The 20635-nt window shown below is 46.1% G+C and overlaps 1 protein-coding gene across 3 annotated transcripts in view; it reads left to right on the forward strand.

Annotated features, from left to right (window-relative positions):
* The window catches only part of CMTM8 (CKLF like MARVEL transmembrane domain containing 8), a 149107-nt gene extending 129153 nt beyond the window's left edge, over positions 1–19954 (forward strand). For all 3 annotated transcript variants that reach the window (XR_008477327.2, XR_008477326.2, XM_035278039.3), the window contains one exon: positions 6126–19954. Coding sequence is in view for 1 of the 3 variants with exons in the window: in XM_035278039.3 (XP_035133930.1) it covers positions 6126–6173 (48 nt within the window). In the remaining 2 variants the exon portion in view is untranslated. The remainder of the gene's footprint in view (positions 1–6125) is intronic.
* The last annotated feature ends 681 nt before the right edge of the window (positions 19955–20635 follow it).

A 20635-nucleotide genomic window follows, 5' to 3' on the forward strand; every position in this document is an offset into this window, starting at 1 on the left:
AATTCTTCTGATTGAAAAGAGTTTTCACAAAAAAAAAAAGTAGGTTTTATTGAAATTTAATTGAAAAGTTTTCACAGAAGAAAAATCTGGACACACGCTACATGCAAGCACATGCGTACACACATGCACGCACTGAAAGGTGGCAGCCTGAGCATTTGTTAACTTGGCTGCACATTAACGTTCTGCTGGCAACATCTGCCGCCAAATGTGAATTGTAAGCAGAAAACTGGGAAGGAAGGTAAGGTAACTTCCGTTGCTGACGATGACCTAGAATAATGGAGAAGATTATAATGTATGTTGTTGTAAGTTGGGGGATATATAAACTTGGGTTTTTGGTATATATAAAAGAAGATAGGGCTGGATGCGGTGGCTCACGCCTGTAATCCCAGCACTTTTGTAGACCGAGGTGGGCGGATCATGAGGACAGGAGATCAAGACCATCCTGGCCAACATGGTGAAATCCTGTCTCTTCTTAAAATAAATTTAAAAAATAAAGAAAAATAAAAGAAGGTATGTTTGGGGAAAAGTGCTTGGCATCACAGAGAGATGACTTTTCAGAAACTTAGCCAGGTAAGTGGGAAGAAAAGTGTTGACTAAAGAGATATTCCATTTGGAAGATATGTTTTGAGAAGACTTTCCTATCTATGGCGGAACTGTTTTTGCAACTATTCAAAATAGCTAAATGAATCCAGGGCATAGAGAACCTTGTGGCTGCCTCCCCAACAGCTTTTTTTCCCTCATATTTTCAAACTGCCCTAGTTTTTATTCAGTATCCACACCACCCGCTAATAGCCCCAGTGTTTTGTGAGCCGCCAACTCCATTGGGACTCTAGGAATGGAGCCTGGGCCCTGCTTCAGCTCATCAGCATAAAACCACCCTCCACCACAGTGATTGGTTCAGAGATGGTCATGTGACCCGGGAGTTCTGGGAAAGAAGCATGCTGTGTGCCTGTGTGTTACCTAATACACATTGACCCTTTATGCCAGGCACTGTACTAAGGGCTTTCCATCTATTATCTCATTTAACTCTTAGAACCACCCTGCACAGTAGATACTAGATTACCTTCATTTTACAGATAAGGAAACTGAGGTACAAAGAGGTTAAGCAATTCTATAAAATGTTATAAAAGTCATCTAGCAAGTGTGACAAGCAAGCGTATTAACTGCTGGGGTTGGCCGGGCACGGTGGCTCACGCCTATAATCCCAGCACTTTGGGAGGCCGAGGCGGGTGGATCACGAGATCAAGAGATTGAGACCATCCTGGTCAACATGGTGAAACCCCGTCTCTACTAAAAATACAAAAATGAGCTGGGCATGGTGGCTGCATGCCTGTAATCCCAGCTACTCAGGAGGCCGAGACAGGAGAATTGCTTGAACCCAGGAGGTGGAGGTTGTGGTGAGCCGAGATTGCGCCATTGCACTCCAGCCTGGGTAACAAGAGCGAAAATTTGTCCCCACCCCCCCACCCCGGAAAAGAAAAAAAAAAAAAACTGCTGGGGTTAATGTATTATATTTAAAGCACCTGGCACAATAAATGATTTCCCTTTCCTTCTTTTTTAACATTTTTTGTTTTAATTGGCAACAATTGTATGTATTTTATGGGTACAATGTGATGTGGCTTTGAGGACTTTTCTATTTATTTATGTATTCTTTGAGACAGAGTCTCACTGTGTTACCCAGAGTACAGTAGCACCATTGTGATTCACTGTAGCCTCAACTTCCAAGGCCCAAGCAATCCTCTCAGCTCAGCCTAGCTGGGACCACTAGGACCACAATCATCTACCACTGCACCTGGTTGATTTTTCAATCTTTTCGTAGACATGAGGTCTTACTACATTGCCCAGGCTGGTCTCAAAATCCTGAGCTTAAACGATCTTTGTGCCTCAGCCTCCCAAAGTGCTGGGATTAGGCACGTGGTGCGCCTTGCCACAGCGTGATGTTTTGATATATGTATACATTGTGAAATTATTAAATCCATGCTTACTCTTTTTTGGAGGACAGGGTCTCACTCTGTCACCCAGGCTGGAGTGCAGTGGCACAATCATGGCTCATTGAAGCCTGGACCTCCCTGGGCTTAGATGATCCTCCCACCTCAGCTTCCCGAGTAGCTGGGACTACAGGCATGTGTCACCACACCTGGCTAATTTTTGTATTTCCTGTAAAGACAGGGATTCGCCATGTTGTCCGGTCTGCCAGCCTCTCAGGCTGAGTCCACCTGCCTCAGACTCCCAAAGTGCTAGGGTTACAGGTGTGAGCTACTGCGCATGACTGCGGCTCTTTTGATGGAACTCTTAGAAACAACGGTCCTCTCCTTGGGTGAGAAAATAGGTAGCCAGGAAGTCGTTTGCAAATATTTTGTGACCACAAGGGGGAGTCAGTCATAGGATAACAATAACAAAGGAAGAGCAAAGAGGTAGAAAGAAACTTCATCAACGGGCTGGGTGCAGTCGCTCACGCCTGTAATCCCAGCTCTTCCGTAGGCCAAGGCAGGCGGATCACGAGGTCAGAAATACGAGACCAGGCTGGCCAACATGATGGAACCCCGTCTCTACTGAAAATACAAAATTTAGCCAGGCGCGGTGGCAGGTGCCTGTAATCCCAGCTACTTGGGAGCCTGAGGCAGGAGAGTCACTTGAACCTGGCCGTGGGAGCTTCCAGTAAGCCGAGACAGCACCACTGAACACCAGCCTGGCGACAGACAGAGGAAGACTCCATCTCGAAAGAAAAATAAAAAAGAAACTTTAACAATGATAACATCATTCAACCATTGAATCAGTTCAGCCCTGAAAGCTACCAAGCTCTGACTTTGCAATTACATGAGCAATTCTACCCACTTAATTTCTATTACTTGCAAGAACATGCATTGTCACTATTACACAGGACATCCTGGCAAAAGCTTTCAAGCAGGTTACCAACTGCGTAGACGGTAGTGATGATGAGAGGAGCTAACTTTAGCACTAATGCTATTTAGCAGTAGGAGGGTAGAAAAGGGGAAATTTTGAGAGCCTATTTGAGAGTGACTTGAGCCTTCCTAAAGTTATTGCTGAAGGTGGCAACAGCACGGGAAGATCCTAGAAAAAGAGAGCTGGGAGGATGGGTTTTCAAGGAGCACCGCGTGACCTGTCTTTGGCCATTGCAATAGGAAAGCTGAATGTGGAGGAGAAACATGAGCCATCTGGCCTCCAGCCATTTTAACTTAGGAGAATTCTCCCATGTTGTCATAAAGGCAAACAGTCACTAGAGAGGTGGCGTCCCTCTCTCTAGGTAAGTTGGCCATTAAGTGCCAAAGAACACGCACGTGAGGACCAGACCTAAACTCCTGGCATTTAAGAAAAAGAACTTAGATATCAAAGACAGTGCAATTAAGACCACACCCTCTAGAAGGGCAAAAACAAAACAAAACCTAACAATACCAGGTGTTGGTGAGACCATGCAGCATCTGGAATTCTTATACATTGCTGGTGGGAGTATAAAATGGTATAATTACTTACAACCCAGCAATTCCAGTCCTAAATATTCACCCAGGAGAAATACATCTACAAAAAGACTTGTACAAGAATATGTATAGCAGCTGTACTCATAGTTGCCCCAAACTGGAAACAACCCAAGTGTCTATCAGATGGTGAATGAATACATTGTGTGTCTCTACGATGGAATACTGCCCCAAGACAAAAGGGAACCAACTACTGATATAGGCAACAATGTGCATGAATCACCAAAACATGATGCTGAATGAAAGCAGCCAGATCAAAAACATTGTTTGATTCTATTTATATGAAATTCTAGAAAAGGCAAAGCTATAGTGACAGGAAGCAGATCAGTTGTTGCCTTAGAAAGGGGCACACGGATGTTCTGAGGTGACAGAAATATTCTACATCTTGACTGTGGTGGTGGTGTATGGGTGTAGACATATGTCAAAAACAAACTATTCACTTAAAATGGGTGTATTTTAATATAAATTATACCTTGATTTTATTTTTATTTTTTTGAGACAACGTCTCACTCTGTTACCAAAGCTAGAGTGTGCAGTGGCACAATCTTGGCTCACTGCAACCTCCACCTTCCAGATTCAAGTGATTCTCCTGCCTCAGCCTTCCGACTCCAGGCATGCGCCACCATGTCTGGCTAATTTTTTTGTATTTTTTAGTAGAGATGGACTTTCACTATGTCAGCCAGGCTGATCTTGATATCCTAACCTCGTGATCTGCCCACCTCAGCCTCCCACAGTGCTGGGATTACAGGCGTGAGCCACCACACCCAGCCAATAAAGTTGATTTTAAAAGAAAAAAAGTGGGATATTTTTAAATGTCCATGGTAAGCCGGGCGCAGTGGCTCACACCTGTAATCCCAGCACTTTGGGAGGCTGAGGTGGATGGATCATGAGGTCAAGAGATGGAGACCATCCTGGCCAAGATGGTGAAACCCCGTCTCTACTAAAAATACAAAAATTAGTCAGGCGTATGGCACGCGCTTGTGGTCCCAGCTACTTGGGAGGCTGAGGCGTAAGAATTGCTTGAACCTGGGAGGCAGAGGCTGCAGTGAGCTGAGACTGCATCACTGCACTCTAGCCTGGTGACAGAGCAACTCTGTCTAAAAAAAAAAAAAAAAAAATGTCCATTGTAGCCCTTCTCCCATCTGCCATGCTACCACCTCTGTCCCATCTGGTTTGTGATCTTTTGGAGTGCTGGGATGGTGAGGTTTCATCTCCATCTTCCCTCTGGAGCTCAGCACAGTGCCTGGAATATAGTATGTGTTCAATTCAGTGTCTGCTTCAGAGAAGAGACTGGGAAGGTAATGAAGAATCCTGGAACACTGTGAAGGGTTAGCAAGTTAGACGACACCAACAGAGAGGCCAAGCTTGAGAGAGGTCTGGGAAATGAGAGCCGTGGGGATGGGAGACTGCCAGAAGGTGCAGGAGGCTGCAGCTGGGTGATGAAGCCGGCAGGGACCTGAAGGTGAAGAACTGAATCTCTGAATGCATCTACGGTGCTCAGAAATAGACTCAGAAAAGTGCTTGATAAACAGCAGCTACCAGGTGGCTGATGAACTGGGTACCTGGGAAAACAACCAGCACATGGGTTTCCAGAACACAGAAATTACTGTTTATGAGCTATGGAGCCTAATAACCTTCAACCATTTAATGATATGGTATTAGGTTGAGCCATGTGAAATGGCCACTATTAGGCTCTGTCCTACAAAAAATGGCAATTTCATACAATTCGACCTAAAACTTTATACTTGAGTTTCATACATAGTATCAGCTGCTCCTCAAAAAATCTTTACCTTGGCCAGGCACAGTGGCTCAGGTAAATCCCAGCACTTTGAGAGGCTGAGGTGGGTGGATCACCTGAGGTCTGGAGTCTGAGACCAGCCTGGCCAACGTGGTGAAACCCCATCTCTATTAAAAATACAAAAAATTAGCCAGGCATGGTGGTGGGTGCTCATAATCCCAGCTACTCAGGAGGCTGAGGCAGAAGAATCTCTCAAACCCAGGAGGTGGAGGTTGCAGTAGGCTGAGATCATGCCACTGCACTCCAGCTTGGGTAACAGAGCGAGACTCGGTCTCAAAAAAAAAAAAAAAAAAATCTTTGCCTTACATTAGGCAGGTGTCCACCACTCCATTTATCTGATCGGGACAATGGAGGCTTCACTGAGTGGGCAGTGGCTTGCCCATGGTTACACAGAAAGGAGGTAGAATACCTTGGGCTGACACTGGGATTTTCTCACTCCGTCCCAACTCCTCCAGCCTAGTTTGCTGAAAACACCTGGACTATCAGGAAAAGAACCAGATGAAAACCCTGCAAGGCATGGGGATAAGGTGGTACAGTTCCAGAAATCTATTTGGCGTTATATATGAAAAGCCATCTATGTTTGTCCCCTTGATTTGGGGGTGTATCTCTTGGGAGTTTAGGAGTCACGCACAAAGATGTTAGTCCTGTCTTTTGTATAATAGGGAACTGGAGTCAGCTTCAGCCTAGAGCCCTAACAGTAGGAGAATGTTTATGTACGTAGTTACATCTACTCAGCGCGCCTTTAGAAATTAATATACTCCCAGTACCCCTCCCAAGATTATTCAGAATCAGCTAACACGATTATTAATGACTCTGCTTTGTATTTTTAACAGATACATTTCTCAAGCTGGGCTGAACCACCGTCGCTAGAATGGTTGTGAAATCGAAGATCAGTTGTTAGCCTGTCTTTCTAAAACTATAATGGAGAAGAGTTGTACACACAAAATATCACTGCCACTGAAAACTGTTCATGAGGGCTTTTCAGTAGAAAGTGTTTGGTGTAACTTTGAATTACAAAAGGCAGAGCAAACTTGAGTAGTAAAGAGTGGCAGGATCATGGGATGATTTTTTGTTTTTCTGTCTTTCTCCCAATTTTCTCCAGTAAGGATAAAATACATTCATAATCTCCAGTAAGCATAAAATACATTCATAAATATTTTTAACTAAAAAGCAAAATAAAGCAGTAGTCTTAGCAGGTTGAAAAAATCAGGATCCTATTTGTGGAAAAATTTAAATCTTCCAGCCTCTTTGCAAAGACAGACAAGCAGCCCAGGCAATTGCATGAGGACCACTGAGAGGACTGCGCCTATTGCCTTTGTCTTTTTTTGTCTTGTTTTTGTTTTTGTTTTTTGGGAGGAAATGTGGTCACCTTTAGTCATCATTTATGAAAGATTTCATGGATAAAGAAAGCAAGCTAAATGTAAGGAAATGGATTTCAGTCTTTAAAGGTTACCATCTACTCAATGTCTGCCTGCCAGCAAATCACTCTTACAAATTTTCACCAACAAGATTATTGTGAAAATTTACATCTATAGTTATGTGTAGTAGGAAAAAAAAATGAGAATTTACATTTGCATTCCTAGCCTACACGGAGAGAACTTCTTGTAGTCACCTTTTTTTTTTTTTTTTTTTTTTTGAGACGGAGTTTCGCTGTTGTTACCCAGGCTGGAGTGCAATGGCACGGTCTCGGCTCACTGCAGCCTCCGCCTCCTGGGTTCAAGCAATTCTTCTGCCTCAGCCTCCCAAGTAGCTGGGGCTACAGGCGCGCACCACCATGCCCAGCTAATTTTTGTGTTTTTAGTAGAGACGGGGTTTCACCTTGTTGACCAGGATGGTCTCGATCTCTTGACCTCGTGATCCACCCGCCTCGGCCTCCCAAAGTGCTGGGATTATAGGCGTGAGCCACCATGCCCGGCCGCAGTCACACTATTCTGCTGTCTTACACAATTTCAGAACATTCTTTCACCATACTTAGAGACTGTATAACATGTAATAGTCTTCCATGGTTTCTTAAATAGCACTGGACTTTAACTCTTTAAAAATAAGGGATAGCTGAGCATGATGGCAGTGCCTGTAGTCCCAGCAATTTGGGAGACAGGCGAGACTGCTTGTAGCCAGGAATTTGAAACCAGCCTGGGCAGCATAGCAAGGCTTTATCTCTACAAAAAAAGAATTACAACAGAGAAATTAGCCTAGTGTGGTAGTAGCACATGCCTATATTCTCAACTACTCGGGAGGCTGAGGTGGGAGGATCGCCTGAGCCCAGGAGTTCGAGGCTGCAGTGAGCTCTGACAGTGCCACTGCACTTCAGCCTGGGCAGCAGAGCAAGACCCTGTCTCTAAAAAATAAATTAAATTAAAAAAAATAAGGGATGATGATCATTATGAACAGTGTTGTAATTCAGCAAAGTCCCACCCCAAAGGCCTCATTCTTAATTCCTGTGTCTACTTTTCATAGATGTACAGGCTCTTTCCTCACTGTCCAGACTGACAGTACAGTCCCTCGTTTATGATTGTACATCTCCTTCTGCAGCAGCCTAACCTCTTCTAATGAAGGGTTCTTCTTTTTCACTAGACTTGTTGGAGTGGTATATAAAATGAGAGCTGGCACGGGCTGAAGGGCAGCCTCTCCTGCAAGTTAAGGGCATGATCCTTAATTCCTGAGCACTTAAACTTGGTCTTAACTAAACGTTTAAGTTTAGGGAGAAAATGGTTGCTAAGTGCAAATCTAATAAGGGGGTAAACATAATAAAATATATACGTAACTCAAGAAAAAGACGACATAATTTTAAAATGGGCAAAGAACCTAAACAGACATTTCTCAAAAGAAGATGGAGCAGTGTGAAGAGGAGGAGGCGAAGGAGGAGGTGAAGAGGAGGTGGACCCCCAGACCAACCGAAGCCCACGCGCCGCTGCATCCCGCACCCAGCGCCTACGTCCCGCTGCCGTCACCACCATGCCCAAGAGAAAGGCTGAAGGGGATGCTAAAGGAGATAAAGCCAGGGTGAAGGACGAACCACAGGGAAGATCCGCGAGGCTGCCTGCTAAACCTGCTCCTCCAAAGCCAGATCCCAAGCCTAAAAAGGCCCCTGCAAAGAAGGGAGAGAAGGTACCCAAAGGGAAAAGCTGATGCTGGCAAGGAAGGGAATAACCCTGCAGGAAACAGAGATGCCAAAACAGACCAGGCGCAGGAAGCCGAAGGTGCTGGAGACGCCGAGTCAAGTGTGTGCATTTTTGATAACTGTGTACTTCTGGTGACTGTACAGTTTGAAATACTATTTTTTATCAAGTTTTATAAAAATGTAGAATTTTGTTTTACTTTTTTTTTTTTTAAGCTATGTTGTTAGCACGCAGAACACTTCATTGTTGTTTTGGGGGAAGGGGCATATGTCACTAATAGAATGTCTCCACAGCTGGACTGATGTGGGGAAATGACTTTCCCTTCTAGTTTTGAGAGACTTCCTCTTCGCTCCCAAGAGGAGGGATTCCCTAAGTTTGACACACATGGCCACCTTGGCACACAAAAGCCTTGTGGTATGGAAAAACAAATTCACTTTCATGTCCTCTTCTCCCTTTCTGTCTTTGAGCATAGACTTAACTCCCTTAAGCCCAGACATCTGTTGGGACCTGACCCCCAGTCATTGGTTACAGTGTGTCAGGCAATCTGGACTTGCCAGTGATGCCATTGAGATGGCACCTGTCAAAAGAGCAGTGATTCCATTTCTAGATTGTGGATCTTCAGATAAATTCTGCCATTTTCATTTCACTTCCTGAAAGTCAGGGTCGGCTCATGAAAAGTTGTTAAACAACGTGCTAAATGTGAACTGTCAACCCTCACTCTAAACTTTCCCTGTTCAGAGCATCAGATGAAGACTTCATCGGGTTTTACAGTGGCTTTCTAATTTTTGGTAGTCCATCAAAGAAGGGAGTTTGAAAGTTGTTGTATACTGTTAATGATTGTCTACCCATGTCCTGCCTGAAATACCATGATTGTTTATGGAAAGTATCTTTAATAAAGCTGGATACAGTTTGGCTTGGGAAAAAAAGAAGAAGAAGATATACGGGCCATGTGCTGTGGCCCACGCCTGTAATCCCAGCACTTTGGGAGGCCAAGGCGGGTGGATCACGAGGTCAAGAGATCAAGACCATCCTGGCCAACATGGTGAAACCCCATCCTAAAAATACAAAAATTAGCTGAGCGTGGTGGTGCATGCCTGTAGTCCCAGCTACTCGGGAGGCTTAGGCAGAAGACTTGCTTGAACCCAGGAGGTAGAGGTTGCAGTGAACCGAGATTGTGCCACTGTACTCCAGCCTGGCGCCTGGCAATGAAGCGAGACTCTGTCTCAAATGAAAAAAAAAAAAAAAAGATAGACAAATGGCCAACAGGTATATTAAAAAATGCTCAGCATCACTAATCACCAAGGAAATGCAAATCAAAACCACAATGGGATATCACCTTTCACTTCTTAGAACAGCCATTCTCAAAAAAAAGAAGAGTACTGGCAAGGATAAGGAGAAATGGGAACCTTGCACCCTGTGGGTGGGAATGTAAATTAGTAAGGCCATTATGGAAAACAGGAAGTTCCTCAAAAAATTAAAAAGAACTACCCTATGATCCAGCAATCCCACTGCTAGGTATATACCCAAAGAGACTAACTCAGCATGTCAAAGACGTAGCTACACTTCATGTTCATTGCAGCGTTATTCACAATAACCAAGAAATGGAAGCAACCTAAATGTCCATCAACAGATAAATGGATAAAGAAAATGTGGGCCTGGTGCTGTGGCTCACGCTTGTAGTCTCAGCACTTTGGGAGGCCAAGGCAGGCAAATCACAAGGTCAGAAGTTCGAGACTAGCCTGGCCAACATGGTGAAAACCCATTTCTACTAAAAATACAAAAATTAACCGGGTGTGGTGGCAGGCGCCTGTAATCCCAGCTACTTGGGAGGCTGAGGCAGGAGAATTGCTGGAACCTGGGTGGTGGAGGTTGCAGTGAGCCAAGATTGTGCCATAGAGAAAAAGAGAGAGAGAAAAAAAAGAAAAAGAAAATAAATAAATATGGGCATACAGTGGAATGATGCTTCACTTTAAGAAAAAAATAAAGGAGATCCTGTCATTTGCAACAAGGATGAACCTGGACAGCATTCTGCTAAGTGAAACGTCAGGCACCAGAAAGACAAATCCTGCACGATCTCACTTATATGTGGCATCTAAAGAAGTCACACTGAGAAGCAGAATAGAATGGTGGTTGCCAGGGGCTGAGGGGACACGAGAGGAATGCTGGTCAAAGGGAACGAAGTTTCAGATAGGGAACAAGCAAGCTTAAGCCTTAGTTAAAAGGCTTTTGTCATTGTTTCCTTTTAGTTGTTACTATAACATTTACAGTCTTATATTTACATTCACAAATAAGGCAAAGCGATATTCCCAAGTTTTAAGGATAAACAGTTTAATTTTTTTAAAACAATGCTTTTGATATTTTCAGAATGAGTAAGGGATTTGTTTTCTGAAAGAATTTTTGATTGGTTCTGAATGCAAAAGGTAAATGGTATATTGGTTTGCTGGCACTGCCATTAACACAGCACCACAGACTGGGTGGCTTCATGAACAGAAACCTACTTTCTCACAGTTCTGGAGGCTCAAAGTGCAAGATCAAGGTGTCGGCAGATTGAGTTTCTTCTGAGGCCTCGCTCTCGGCTTGCAGATGGCCACCACCTCACTGTGTCCTCACTTAGTCGCCCTCTCACTGCGTCACCTGTTCCTAATCTCCTCTTCTTACAAAGACACCAGTCATATTGAGTTAGGGCACACCTTAGCAACCCCATTCTAACTTAATGACCTATTTAAAGGCCCTGTCCCCAAACACAGTCATTCCTAGGTACTGAAGGTTAGGACTTTGGTATATGAATTTGGTGGCGGGCCAGGGAGGCACAAGTCAGCCCATAACAAACGGCAATGTGCTCTCGCTCTCGCTCCCGCTCGCGCGCGCGCGCTCTCTCTCTCTCTCTCTCTCTCTCTCTCTCTCTCTCTCTCTCTCTCTCTCTCTCTCTCTCTCTCTCTCTCTCTCTCTCTCTCTCTCTCTCTCTCTCTCCCCTTTTTTCTCTCCTTTCTCTGCTGGTAGCTTCACAGAAGTACCAGTTCTGGCAGAAAGCATTAGCACAAAGACTAATGATGCCCTACACTTGTGTGGTGTTTGACGGCCTTTCTGAACATTTCAAACCCATTTCTGTGTGAACATTTCACAGATGCAATCACTGAGGTCTGGACAACATCATTTGCAGGCAGACCAGCAGCTAGAATCCCAGTTGCTTATTCCAGAGGTCAAGTAAAGCAAAACCGGCCTTAATGCAGACCTTCTCACTGCTTAAGGAATTACAGGCTCCTCCCTTTGCCCCACCCCTTCTATAGGTACAGCCAAAAGCAGGAGGATGCAACCCACCTGCAAGTTACAACCAAGAGAGAGCATCCTCAAAGCAGTGTCCACAGGGAGCCCACAGTCTATCTACCTGGGATATGTGGCAAATAATCACACAGGAAGTTATCAGAAGATGGGAGTCAACAGTCTAGAGCTTCACTGCCTGAACCATCGAATGTCACCATGCCCTCACGGGCCAATGTCAAACCTTCTGGCCAAACATGTCAAGCACACAAACATCAGTGGTGATCTGTCTTCTGGTTGATAATCAACTTTATGGTTTTTCTAGAGATACATTGTGGGGAGATGGGGGACCACCTGTGCAATTCAGCACCAAATCATCTCTTGCAGCTGGAACTAAGTACAAGTGGCCAGAGCTGGGAAACACTTGTTAGCAATTTTTATTGTCCCTTGCAACTGTTCACAGAGCTCTGTTTTGGGAACCTGAGGGGACACTGGCTGGCCGAGGGCTACGCACAAAGAGGGTGGGACTAAGCAGAGGGCAACCCGGAGGGGTTTTGGTTTGGTTTTGTTTTTACTAGGTCCTGGCTCAAAGTGCTGTTTGCTCTTGTCTGCCAATGCCCCCAAATGCCAGGTCCAACCACTTTCTTCCCAGCCTATCTCAGAGGCCACTAATGGGCACCGAATGCCTCAAAAAGTATCATTTCATTTAGTCCTTGCACAGTCCTATGAGGCAAGCTATGTGAACCCCATTTTGCAGATGTGGAGACTGATACACAGAGTGGCTCTGAGGCCCCTAAATCAAAGCCAGGTCTTCTAAATCTGAAACCAGTGCTCTTTCCAACTTTTTCTTGCATTCCCAGATGTTTCCTCTAATTTATTCCCACTTTTTTTTTTTTAAAGGCAGTCTTGCTGTCACCTTGGCTGGAGTGCAGAGGCACGATCTCAGCTCACTACAACCTCCACCTCCAGGGTTCAAGTGATTCTCCTGTCTCAGCCTCCTGAGTAGCTGGGATTACAGGCATGTGCCACCACGCCTGGCTAATTTTTTATTTTTTAGTAGAGATGGGGTTTCACCATGTTGGCCAGGCTGGTCTTGAACTCCTGACGTCAGGTGATCCACCTGCCTCAGCCTCCCAAAGTGCTGGGATTCCAAGCATGAGCCACCGCACCTGGCCTGTTCCCCACTTTTAAGTGGGCGGTGATTCTGCACGCACAACAAATAATGCAGACTGAGCTTTCATGTTTAGCGTTCGAGTTAATTTAATAGAAGACTGAAGCTGATCTGCCCTGTTTAATGACAGGCATTAAAGTGCATACTTTTGGGCTGCATAGCAATTAAGCATCACTAAATAGCAGGCAGTTCTCCCCTATCTAATTTAAAAATTATAAAGCTCCACTACTGCCTACCAGGCATTGTGGTTGGTGCTGAGAATGTCAAGATGAAGGCCAAGAAGAGTCCACACACTTTAGAAGACTTCGTATGTGACAGGCACTGTGCTGAGGACTTCTCATGCCTTAGTTTACTGAATCCTCACAGAAGGCTTTGCAGAGATGATCACAACCATATCACCATGCACCTTCCTAATCCACTGGTGTTTATTTCTGCATCCCCTTCAATATGAGCAGGCCCTGACTACTAGTAGCGTACAGAGCGAGTAATGATGTTCCAGTCCCAGGCACAGTCCTTATCTATCTTGGCAGCTTCTTCCTGCTTCCTGGAATACTTACTCTGCAGTGCTCCCTCTCAGAATCCAGCTGCCATGCTCTGAGAAGCCCAGAGAAGCCACATGTGGGCATTCCAGCGACAGCCCTTGCTGAGCTGCCAGCGCTGTGGGAGCCATCTTGGATGTCCGACCCAGCTGAGCCTTCAGATGACTGTATCCCCAGCTGCATTCTGACTATAATAGCACAAGACTCCCAGTGAGAACCACACGGCTGAGCCCAGTCAAATCACAGAGCCATGAGAGATAACAATGGGTTATTTTAAGCTACAAACTCTTAGGTTGCTTTGATATGCAGCAGAAGAGAATCGGATTCGGAAGCACAGGTATGAGTTTTCATCCCCATTTGGACAGATGGGAAAGTGTGACCCATCTGTCCCATCTGGGTTTAGAAATTTCCCAACTTCACAGAGCTGGTAGTTGGCAGATTTAGGATTTAAACCCAAGGCAGCATGACCCTGACTGCGTAGTTTCCACACATGACTTCTTTGTTCTATGATCCCAGTCTCAAAAGAGTCAGCCAAGACTAAAGTGAGATATGTCACACACTTCCAGTGAGGGCAAAGGGCTGGGTGCACATACAGGAGTGAGGTGACTCACCCACATTTGCCATGTTGTCTTGCCACTAGCACCTACCACTTCTTTGGACCTCATGCTTAAGCCTGTGAGAACTTCATCCCCTCTAATCTATCATGCCTGGGTACTTACCTGGAACTCAACTCTCCACCCACCCAAGGCTGGTTAACACCTCTTTATCCTTCAGTATGTAGCTAAGATAGCCCCTCCTCCAGGAAGCCTTCCCTGACTTCCCCACCACATCCCTGACAGGGTAAGGTATCCCCCATGGGCTCCCACAGTACCCCACTTTTATCCTATCATTAGCATTTATCACACTGTGTTAAGATTGCCTGTTTTATCAGTCTGGCCAAAGAACATGTACTCCGGTGCCCAACACAGGGCCTGGCACTTTGTTGATGCTCAATAAATATTGCCATGGAGATTGCTCATCACTCAAAGAAGGCTTCTCAGAGGTAGTGACATTTTGGCTGGACTTCGTGAGTTTGGTGGACATTTGCCAGGTTACCAGTTTTCTTTTTTTTTCTTTTGAGATGGAGTTTCGCTCTTGTTACCCAGGCTGGAGTGCAATGGCGCGATCTCAGCTCACCGCAAGCACTGCCTCCTAGGTTCAGCCAATTCTCCTGCCTCAGCCTCCTGAGTAGCTGGGACTACAGGCACGCGCCACCATGCCCAGCTAATTTTTTGTATTTTTTTAGTAGAGACAGGGTTTCACCATGTTGACCAGGATGGTCTCGATCTGTTAACCTCGTGATCCACCCGCCTCGGCCTCCCAAAGTGCTGGGATTACAGGCTTGAGCCACCACGCCCGGCCGGTTACCAGTTTTCAATCAGGGTTATGAATGCATCAAAATCACCTGTGGAACTCTTCCCAAACACATGTCCAGCCCCTGCCTGAGCACGATGACTCCGAACCTCCAAGGCTGAGCCTGGGCAGGTGTAGTTTTCATAGGTTTCACAGGAGGTTCTCAATTGCAAATCACAACGTGGGTTCAGGAAAGGTAAGATCTCATTATCATCGTCTTCCTAAGCGTCAGCAGTTTGCAGCATTTGACATATTTTAACCCCTTTGATCCTCACAGTGTTCATTGCCTGCATAAAGCACAAACCCTAAAGAGGGAATCCACAGTCCTGCAGTATCGCTCCAGCCCTTTTCCCCATGTCCCCACACTCCAGCCGTGCCAAAGGACTGGGAATTCCTAGAATCCATGGTACAGTTTCATGCCTCCTTTCTTGATATGTGCCATTCCCTCTCTTGCCAACCCTATAAATTTTTAATCGCCCTTCAAGACCTAGTCCCAAGCACCAATTCTTTTTCGAAACTTTCTCCTCCCAGTTCAAGACAAGCTGGTTACCCTCAGCTTTGAGCTGTCCCTTACAGAGATGCTACAGCTCCGAATTAATCCCACAAACATGAATTGAGTCCCACTTTGGACCAAGCACTCTGCTAAATACTGGACACAAACAGGGAACCAGCTAGCCCAGACCTCGACTCCTCTCAACAGAGATGACGGCCACAGCATCCTCGGTCACCTGACTGTTTCCCTGTGTTACTATGGTTACACACTCCCTGGGGGAGAAGCACAAAGGCTTCTGGGAAGTGTTGAGTCAGGCACGTGGAAGGCTCTGTAATGTTTGCTGAGGGTTGTGAGCACATAACGAGGTGAATCCTTCTCTCCTCCCTTCCTCTCTCAGTAAAACTTCCCCAGCAGCTCTCAAATTCCTTGGATGACTAAATCCAAAGTCTTTTTTTTTTTTTTTTTTTTTTTTTTTTGAGAGACAGAGTCTCACTGTCGCCAGGCACCAGGTTGGAGTGCAGTGGCACAATCTTGGCTCACTGCAACCTCCGCCTCCCGGGTTCAAGCAATTCTCCTGCCTCAGCCTCCTGAGTAGCTGGGCCTACAGGTGTGCACCACCACGCCCAGCTAATTTTTGTGTTTTTAGTAGAGACGGGGTTTCACCATGTTGGCCAGGATGGTCTCGATCTTTTGACCTCGTGATCCGCCTGCCTTGGCCTCCCAAAGTACTGGGATTACAGGCTTGAGCCACCATGCCTGGCCAGTCCAAAGTCTTTTATTTCACCCTTAAAGATGGTCTTTGATGCTTATGATTATGGAAATTTCAACCTACAGGAGTCCCTCAGCCCCCAGATAATGGAGGCTCATGGTTCAGTACGTACGGACTTAAGGGAAAATGATAAAATCGGTAACATTTATTACTAGAGCCAGATGCTACGCTAGGCACTTTCCATATATCTCATCCCATTTAGATCCCGCAGTTACCCTGAGGGGCCATTTCTATTGTTCTTTACAGAGAAGAAGATGGAGGCTCAGAGAGGCTTGCTCAAGGTTGTACAACTAGCAAGTGATGGAACCAGGGGCCAAACCCAGGCAGTTTGGTTCCAGAGTCCTGCCTCCCAGCCACACAGCCAAGCAGCACAGAGACAAAGGTTTCAGGGTCCCACCTGGCGCTGAAGGCCGGTCCCTCTGTGGTGAGCACATGCCGCTCTCCCTCTGCTGGGTCTCAGCCACTCTTTATTTTTTGAGGTGGAGTTTTGCTCTTGCTGCCCAGGCTGGAGTACAGTGGCACAATCTCCATTCACTGCAACCTCTGCCTCCTGGGTTCAAGCGATTCTCCTGCCTCAGCCTCCCAAGTAGCTGGAATTACAGGCATGTGCCACCATACCCAGCTAATTCTTGTATTTTTAGTAGAAATGGGGTTTTTCCGTTTTGGTCAGGCTAGTCTTGAACTCCTGACCTCAGTTGATCTACCTGCCTCCTCAGCATCCCAAAGTGCTGGGATGACAGGTGTGAGCCACTGCGCCCGGCCATCCACCACTCTCTTCTGCTCTGCCCTCCTATCTCCTCTCACAGCCCATCCAGCCTCCAGGGCTCCACCTCCTCTCCATGTCCCAATTGCTAAACCCCTCAAACTCCGCAGGAGACAGGACCTCATGGGTCCCTGTAAGAGCTCCCACTCTTATTAGGCAAAGTTCCCTTATCAGGCCACTCCAAACCCTACTGGCCAACCCACTGATGGGCGGCCCTTGGCTCACGGGCTACCCTGATGCAAGACATTTCCAGTGGATATAAGGCAGCTGATTGGGGATTCTCAGAAGGACCTGAGAGTTTGACTGACCTACAGAACCTAACAAGCTTTTTAAAAATTCACTGGAAAAGGATTTTAAAGGCTATTGGAGAAGAGTTTCGTGGATACCTGATGCCTTTGCCTGCCTATCTTAGCTCGGACTTCCTAACAAAACACCATAGCCAAGTGGCTTAAACACAGAAATGTATTTTCTCATAGTTCTAAGTCTGGGCAGTACAAGCTCAAGGTGCTGATCGATTTGGCTCCTGTGAGGGCTCTGTTCCTAGCGTGCCGAAGGCTACCTTCTCGTTGCACCCTCACTCCGAGGAGAGAACACCAGCAGATCCTGGTGTCTTTTTTATAAGGGCACCAATCCTCAACTCAGGGCTCTACCATCTTACCTAAGTCTAATTTCTGCCCACAGGCCCCATCCCAAATGTCATATTGAGCATTAAGACTTCGACTTATAAATGTTGGGGGGACACAAACATTCAGTCCATAACACTGCCTCATATTCACCCCCCTTTCTGAGACTTGCACCCTGATTTTCCTGTTTGGAACCACCCCTTCCTCCCTCAGTTCCTACGGTTTTACTGGGCTGAACCTACCCCACCCCCAGCTTCAGGGGTAGAAGTTGACCTGGCCACCAAACATGTTCCACTCCTCTGGCTATAACTGGTTGATAGCTGGGTGTGGTGGCAGGCACCTGTAGTCCCAGTGCCTTGGCAGGGCGAGGCAGGAAAATCACTGGAACCTGGGAGGCAGAGATTGCAGTGAGCTGAGATCACACCACTGCACTCCAGCCTGGTCAACAGACGAGACTCCGTCTCTAATAATAATAATAATTGGTTGAAAGATGGAACCATAACCCATAGTTGGACCAATGAGAGACTGTGCCTATTACAGACTGAACTGTGTGTTCTCCCTGCCCCAAACACATACGTTGCAGCCCCACCCACAGCGCGACTGTATTTGGAGACAGACCCTTTGGGGAGATAATTATGGTTAAAAGAGGTCACAAGAATGGGGCCATAATCCAGTAGGGCTGGTGTCTCTTTAGGAAGATACATCAGAGATCTCTCTCCTCCGTCCGTGCACACAGAGAAAAGGCCATGCGTGGACACAGCAAGAAGGTAGCCACCTAAAGTCATGAAGAGAGGCCTCACCACAAACCATGATGGCACTTCTAGTTTCCAGAACCGTGAGAAGTGAATTCCTACTGACGAGCCACCCAGTGTGTGATACTTTGCTATGGCAACCCAAGCAGACTGAGACAGTACCAGAACTGTTATAACGAAGGTGGGATTATTATGTAAGCCTGAGCTGTCAGAGCTCATGAGAGGGCCTGTCTGACATAGAGGAGAGTAAAGCCAGGACGTGGAGGTCCTGACTGTTCTGGAAGCACCTGGATCCAGCCATGCCTGAAGTGGGCATAGACACACCTCTGCATATCACAGTGACTCAAGCCAATGAATTATTTTATTTTGCTTTTTACTGGTTGGTGTGTTTTTGAAACAAGGTCTCACTCTGTTGCCCGGGCTGGAGTGCAGTGGCATGATTATGGCTCACTGTAACCTTGAACTCCTGGGCTCAAGTGATCGTCCCACCTCAATTTCTTGAGTAGCTCAGACTACAGGTGTGCACGCCACCATGCCAGGCTCTTTTTAATTTTTTTGAGAGATGGAGGTCTCACTGTGTAGCCCAGGCTGCTCACAAAATCCTGGCCTCAAATGATCCTCTTGCCTTCCAAGTACTGGGATTATATGTAGGGAGGAAACCCCACAAGTGTCATGGCAAGGGTCTGAAGCCTCAGCCTCTTCCCATATAAATATTGATTTAGAAAAGAATTAGAAATGTAGGCACATAGTTATTCCTTTCCATAATCATATATAATCTATAGTTACTCACTTACGATCATAAAGATATATACTCAGTATTACCTTTAATATTACTAATGACTATCGGTATGAAGCATGGAACTGAGGTGACATTGTGAACAAAGTGATCCTAAGGCAAGCTGCTCTAAGCCCTCTGTCACGCCGCATAAGGGCTGCTGGAGGGCGCCTCGGCTGGGCTCTTTAGCCCGCTCTTTAGCCAGCTAGGGAAGGAGACGTCCAAAATGACCGAGACATCTCCTTCCTGGGGGAGTTAGGAGAAAACTTCACTTCTCCAAGCTCTTGTGGCAAGGCCTGACGGCTGCCAGGGACACCCACAGACATCCAGGGGCTGAACTGTCTCTATGTGACGCTGGGCTTCAGTGGTCACATTCCATGTCCACTCTCATGCCCTGCTTCTGCACCTGGTTTCCCTTTTTTTTTTTTTCAGATTGAGTTTCGCTGTTGTTACCCAGGCTGGAGTGCAATGGCACGATCTCAGCTCACCGCAACCTCCGCCTCCTGGGTTCAAGCGATTCTCCTGCCTTAGCCTCCCGAGTAGCTGGGATTACAGGTGCCACCATGCCCAGCTAATTTTTGTATTTTTAGTAGAGACGGGGTTTCACCACCTTGTTGACCAGGATGGTCTCGATCTCTTGACCTCATGATCCACCCGCCTTGGCCTCCCAAAGTGCTGGGATTATAGGTGTGAGCCACCATGCCCGGCCTTCTCTTATTCTTAAAAGATTAGAATAATAGTAACAATCTCAGTGTCCTTGACATTTCTGACAAATATGCAAAGAGCGCTGACTCATTGGGTTTTCTCCTCGCCTCAGCTACTTGCAAGTCCCAGGCCCCCTGTATTCAAGACACGTGACTTACCTGACCCTATCACTGACCACCATTACCTCACCCCACCTGCCCTTCCCCCTGCTGTGTACTCAATAAAAGTCAGAGTGTCCCAGCACTCAGGGCCACTGCAGGTCTCTGTGCCTGGCTTGGCAGTGGACCCCTAGGCCCAAACTCTCTTTTCTCTGTGTCTGTGTCTTTTATTTCTACAGTTTCTTGTCTCTGTACCAGCAGGGAGGGGCTCATAGAACCCTATAGGGCTGGACCCTGTAATTATAAGGCATGAGCCACTGTGCCCAGCCTATTTCGTTTTTTGTTTTTTTGTTTTTAGAGACAGGGTCTTGCTATGTTGCCCAGGCTGGCCTGGAACTTCAGGGCTCAAGAAATCTTCCTATTCAGCCTCCTGAAAAGCTGGAGCTACAGGCATGCACCACTGCTCCCAGCTTGAACGAATTCTTCTTGCTTAATTTTAATTTCTGTCACCAAAAACACTGTGACTGATACAGAGTCAACTACAATTTTATTACTTTTTTCATTATATCTGATCACATATAACATCATAAACACACTGGTGAAGAAGAGTTGTAATCAGAGTACCACTCTTTTTTGGTGCTGTGACTCGGATCAGGGTACCACTCTAACTGAAGCTTTGAAATTACCAATAAGCCACCTGCAATCCCTTGGTGAAGAGAAAAGAAGAAGTTGGACATCTTGATTTTCTCACCAGATATTCAGAGGTCATCCACCTGGCTGGCTCCCTCTTAAGAGTGTGACACTTTTTTTTTTTTTTTTTTTGAGATGCAGTTTTGCTTTTGTTGCCCTGGCTAGAGCACAAATGCACGATCTCTGCTAACTGCAA

The sequence above is a fragment of the Callithrix jacchus genome, chromosome 17 (assembly GCF_049354715.1).
Source record: "Callithrix jacchus isolate 240 chromosome 17, calJac240_pri, whole genome shotgun sequence".
Lineage (NCBI taxonomy): Eukaryota > Metazoa > Chordata > Mammalia > Primates > Cebidae > Callithrix > Callithrix jacchus.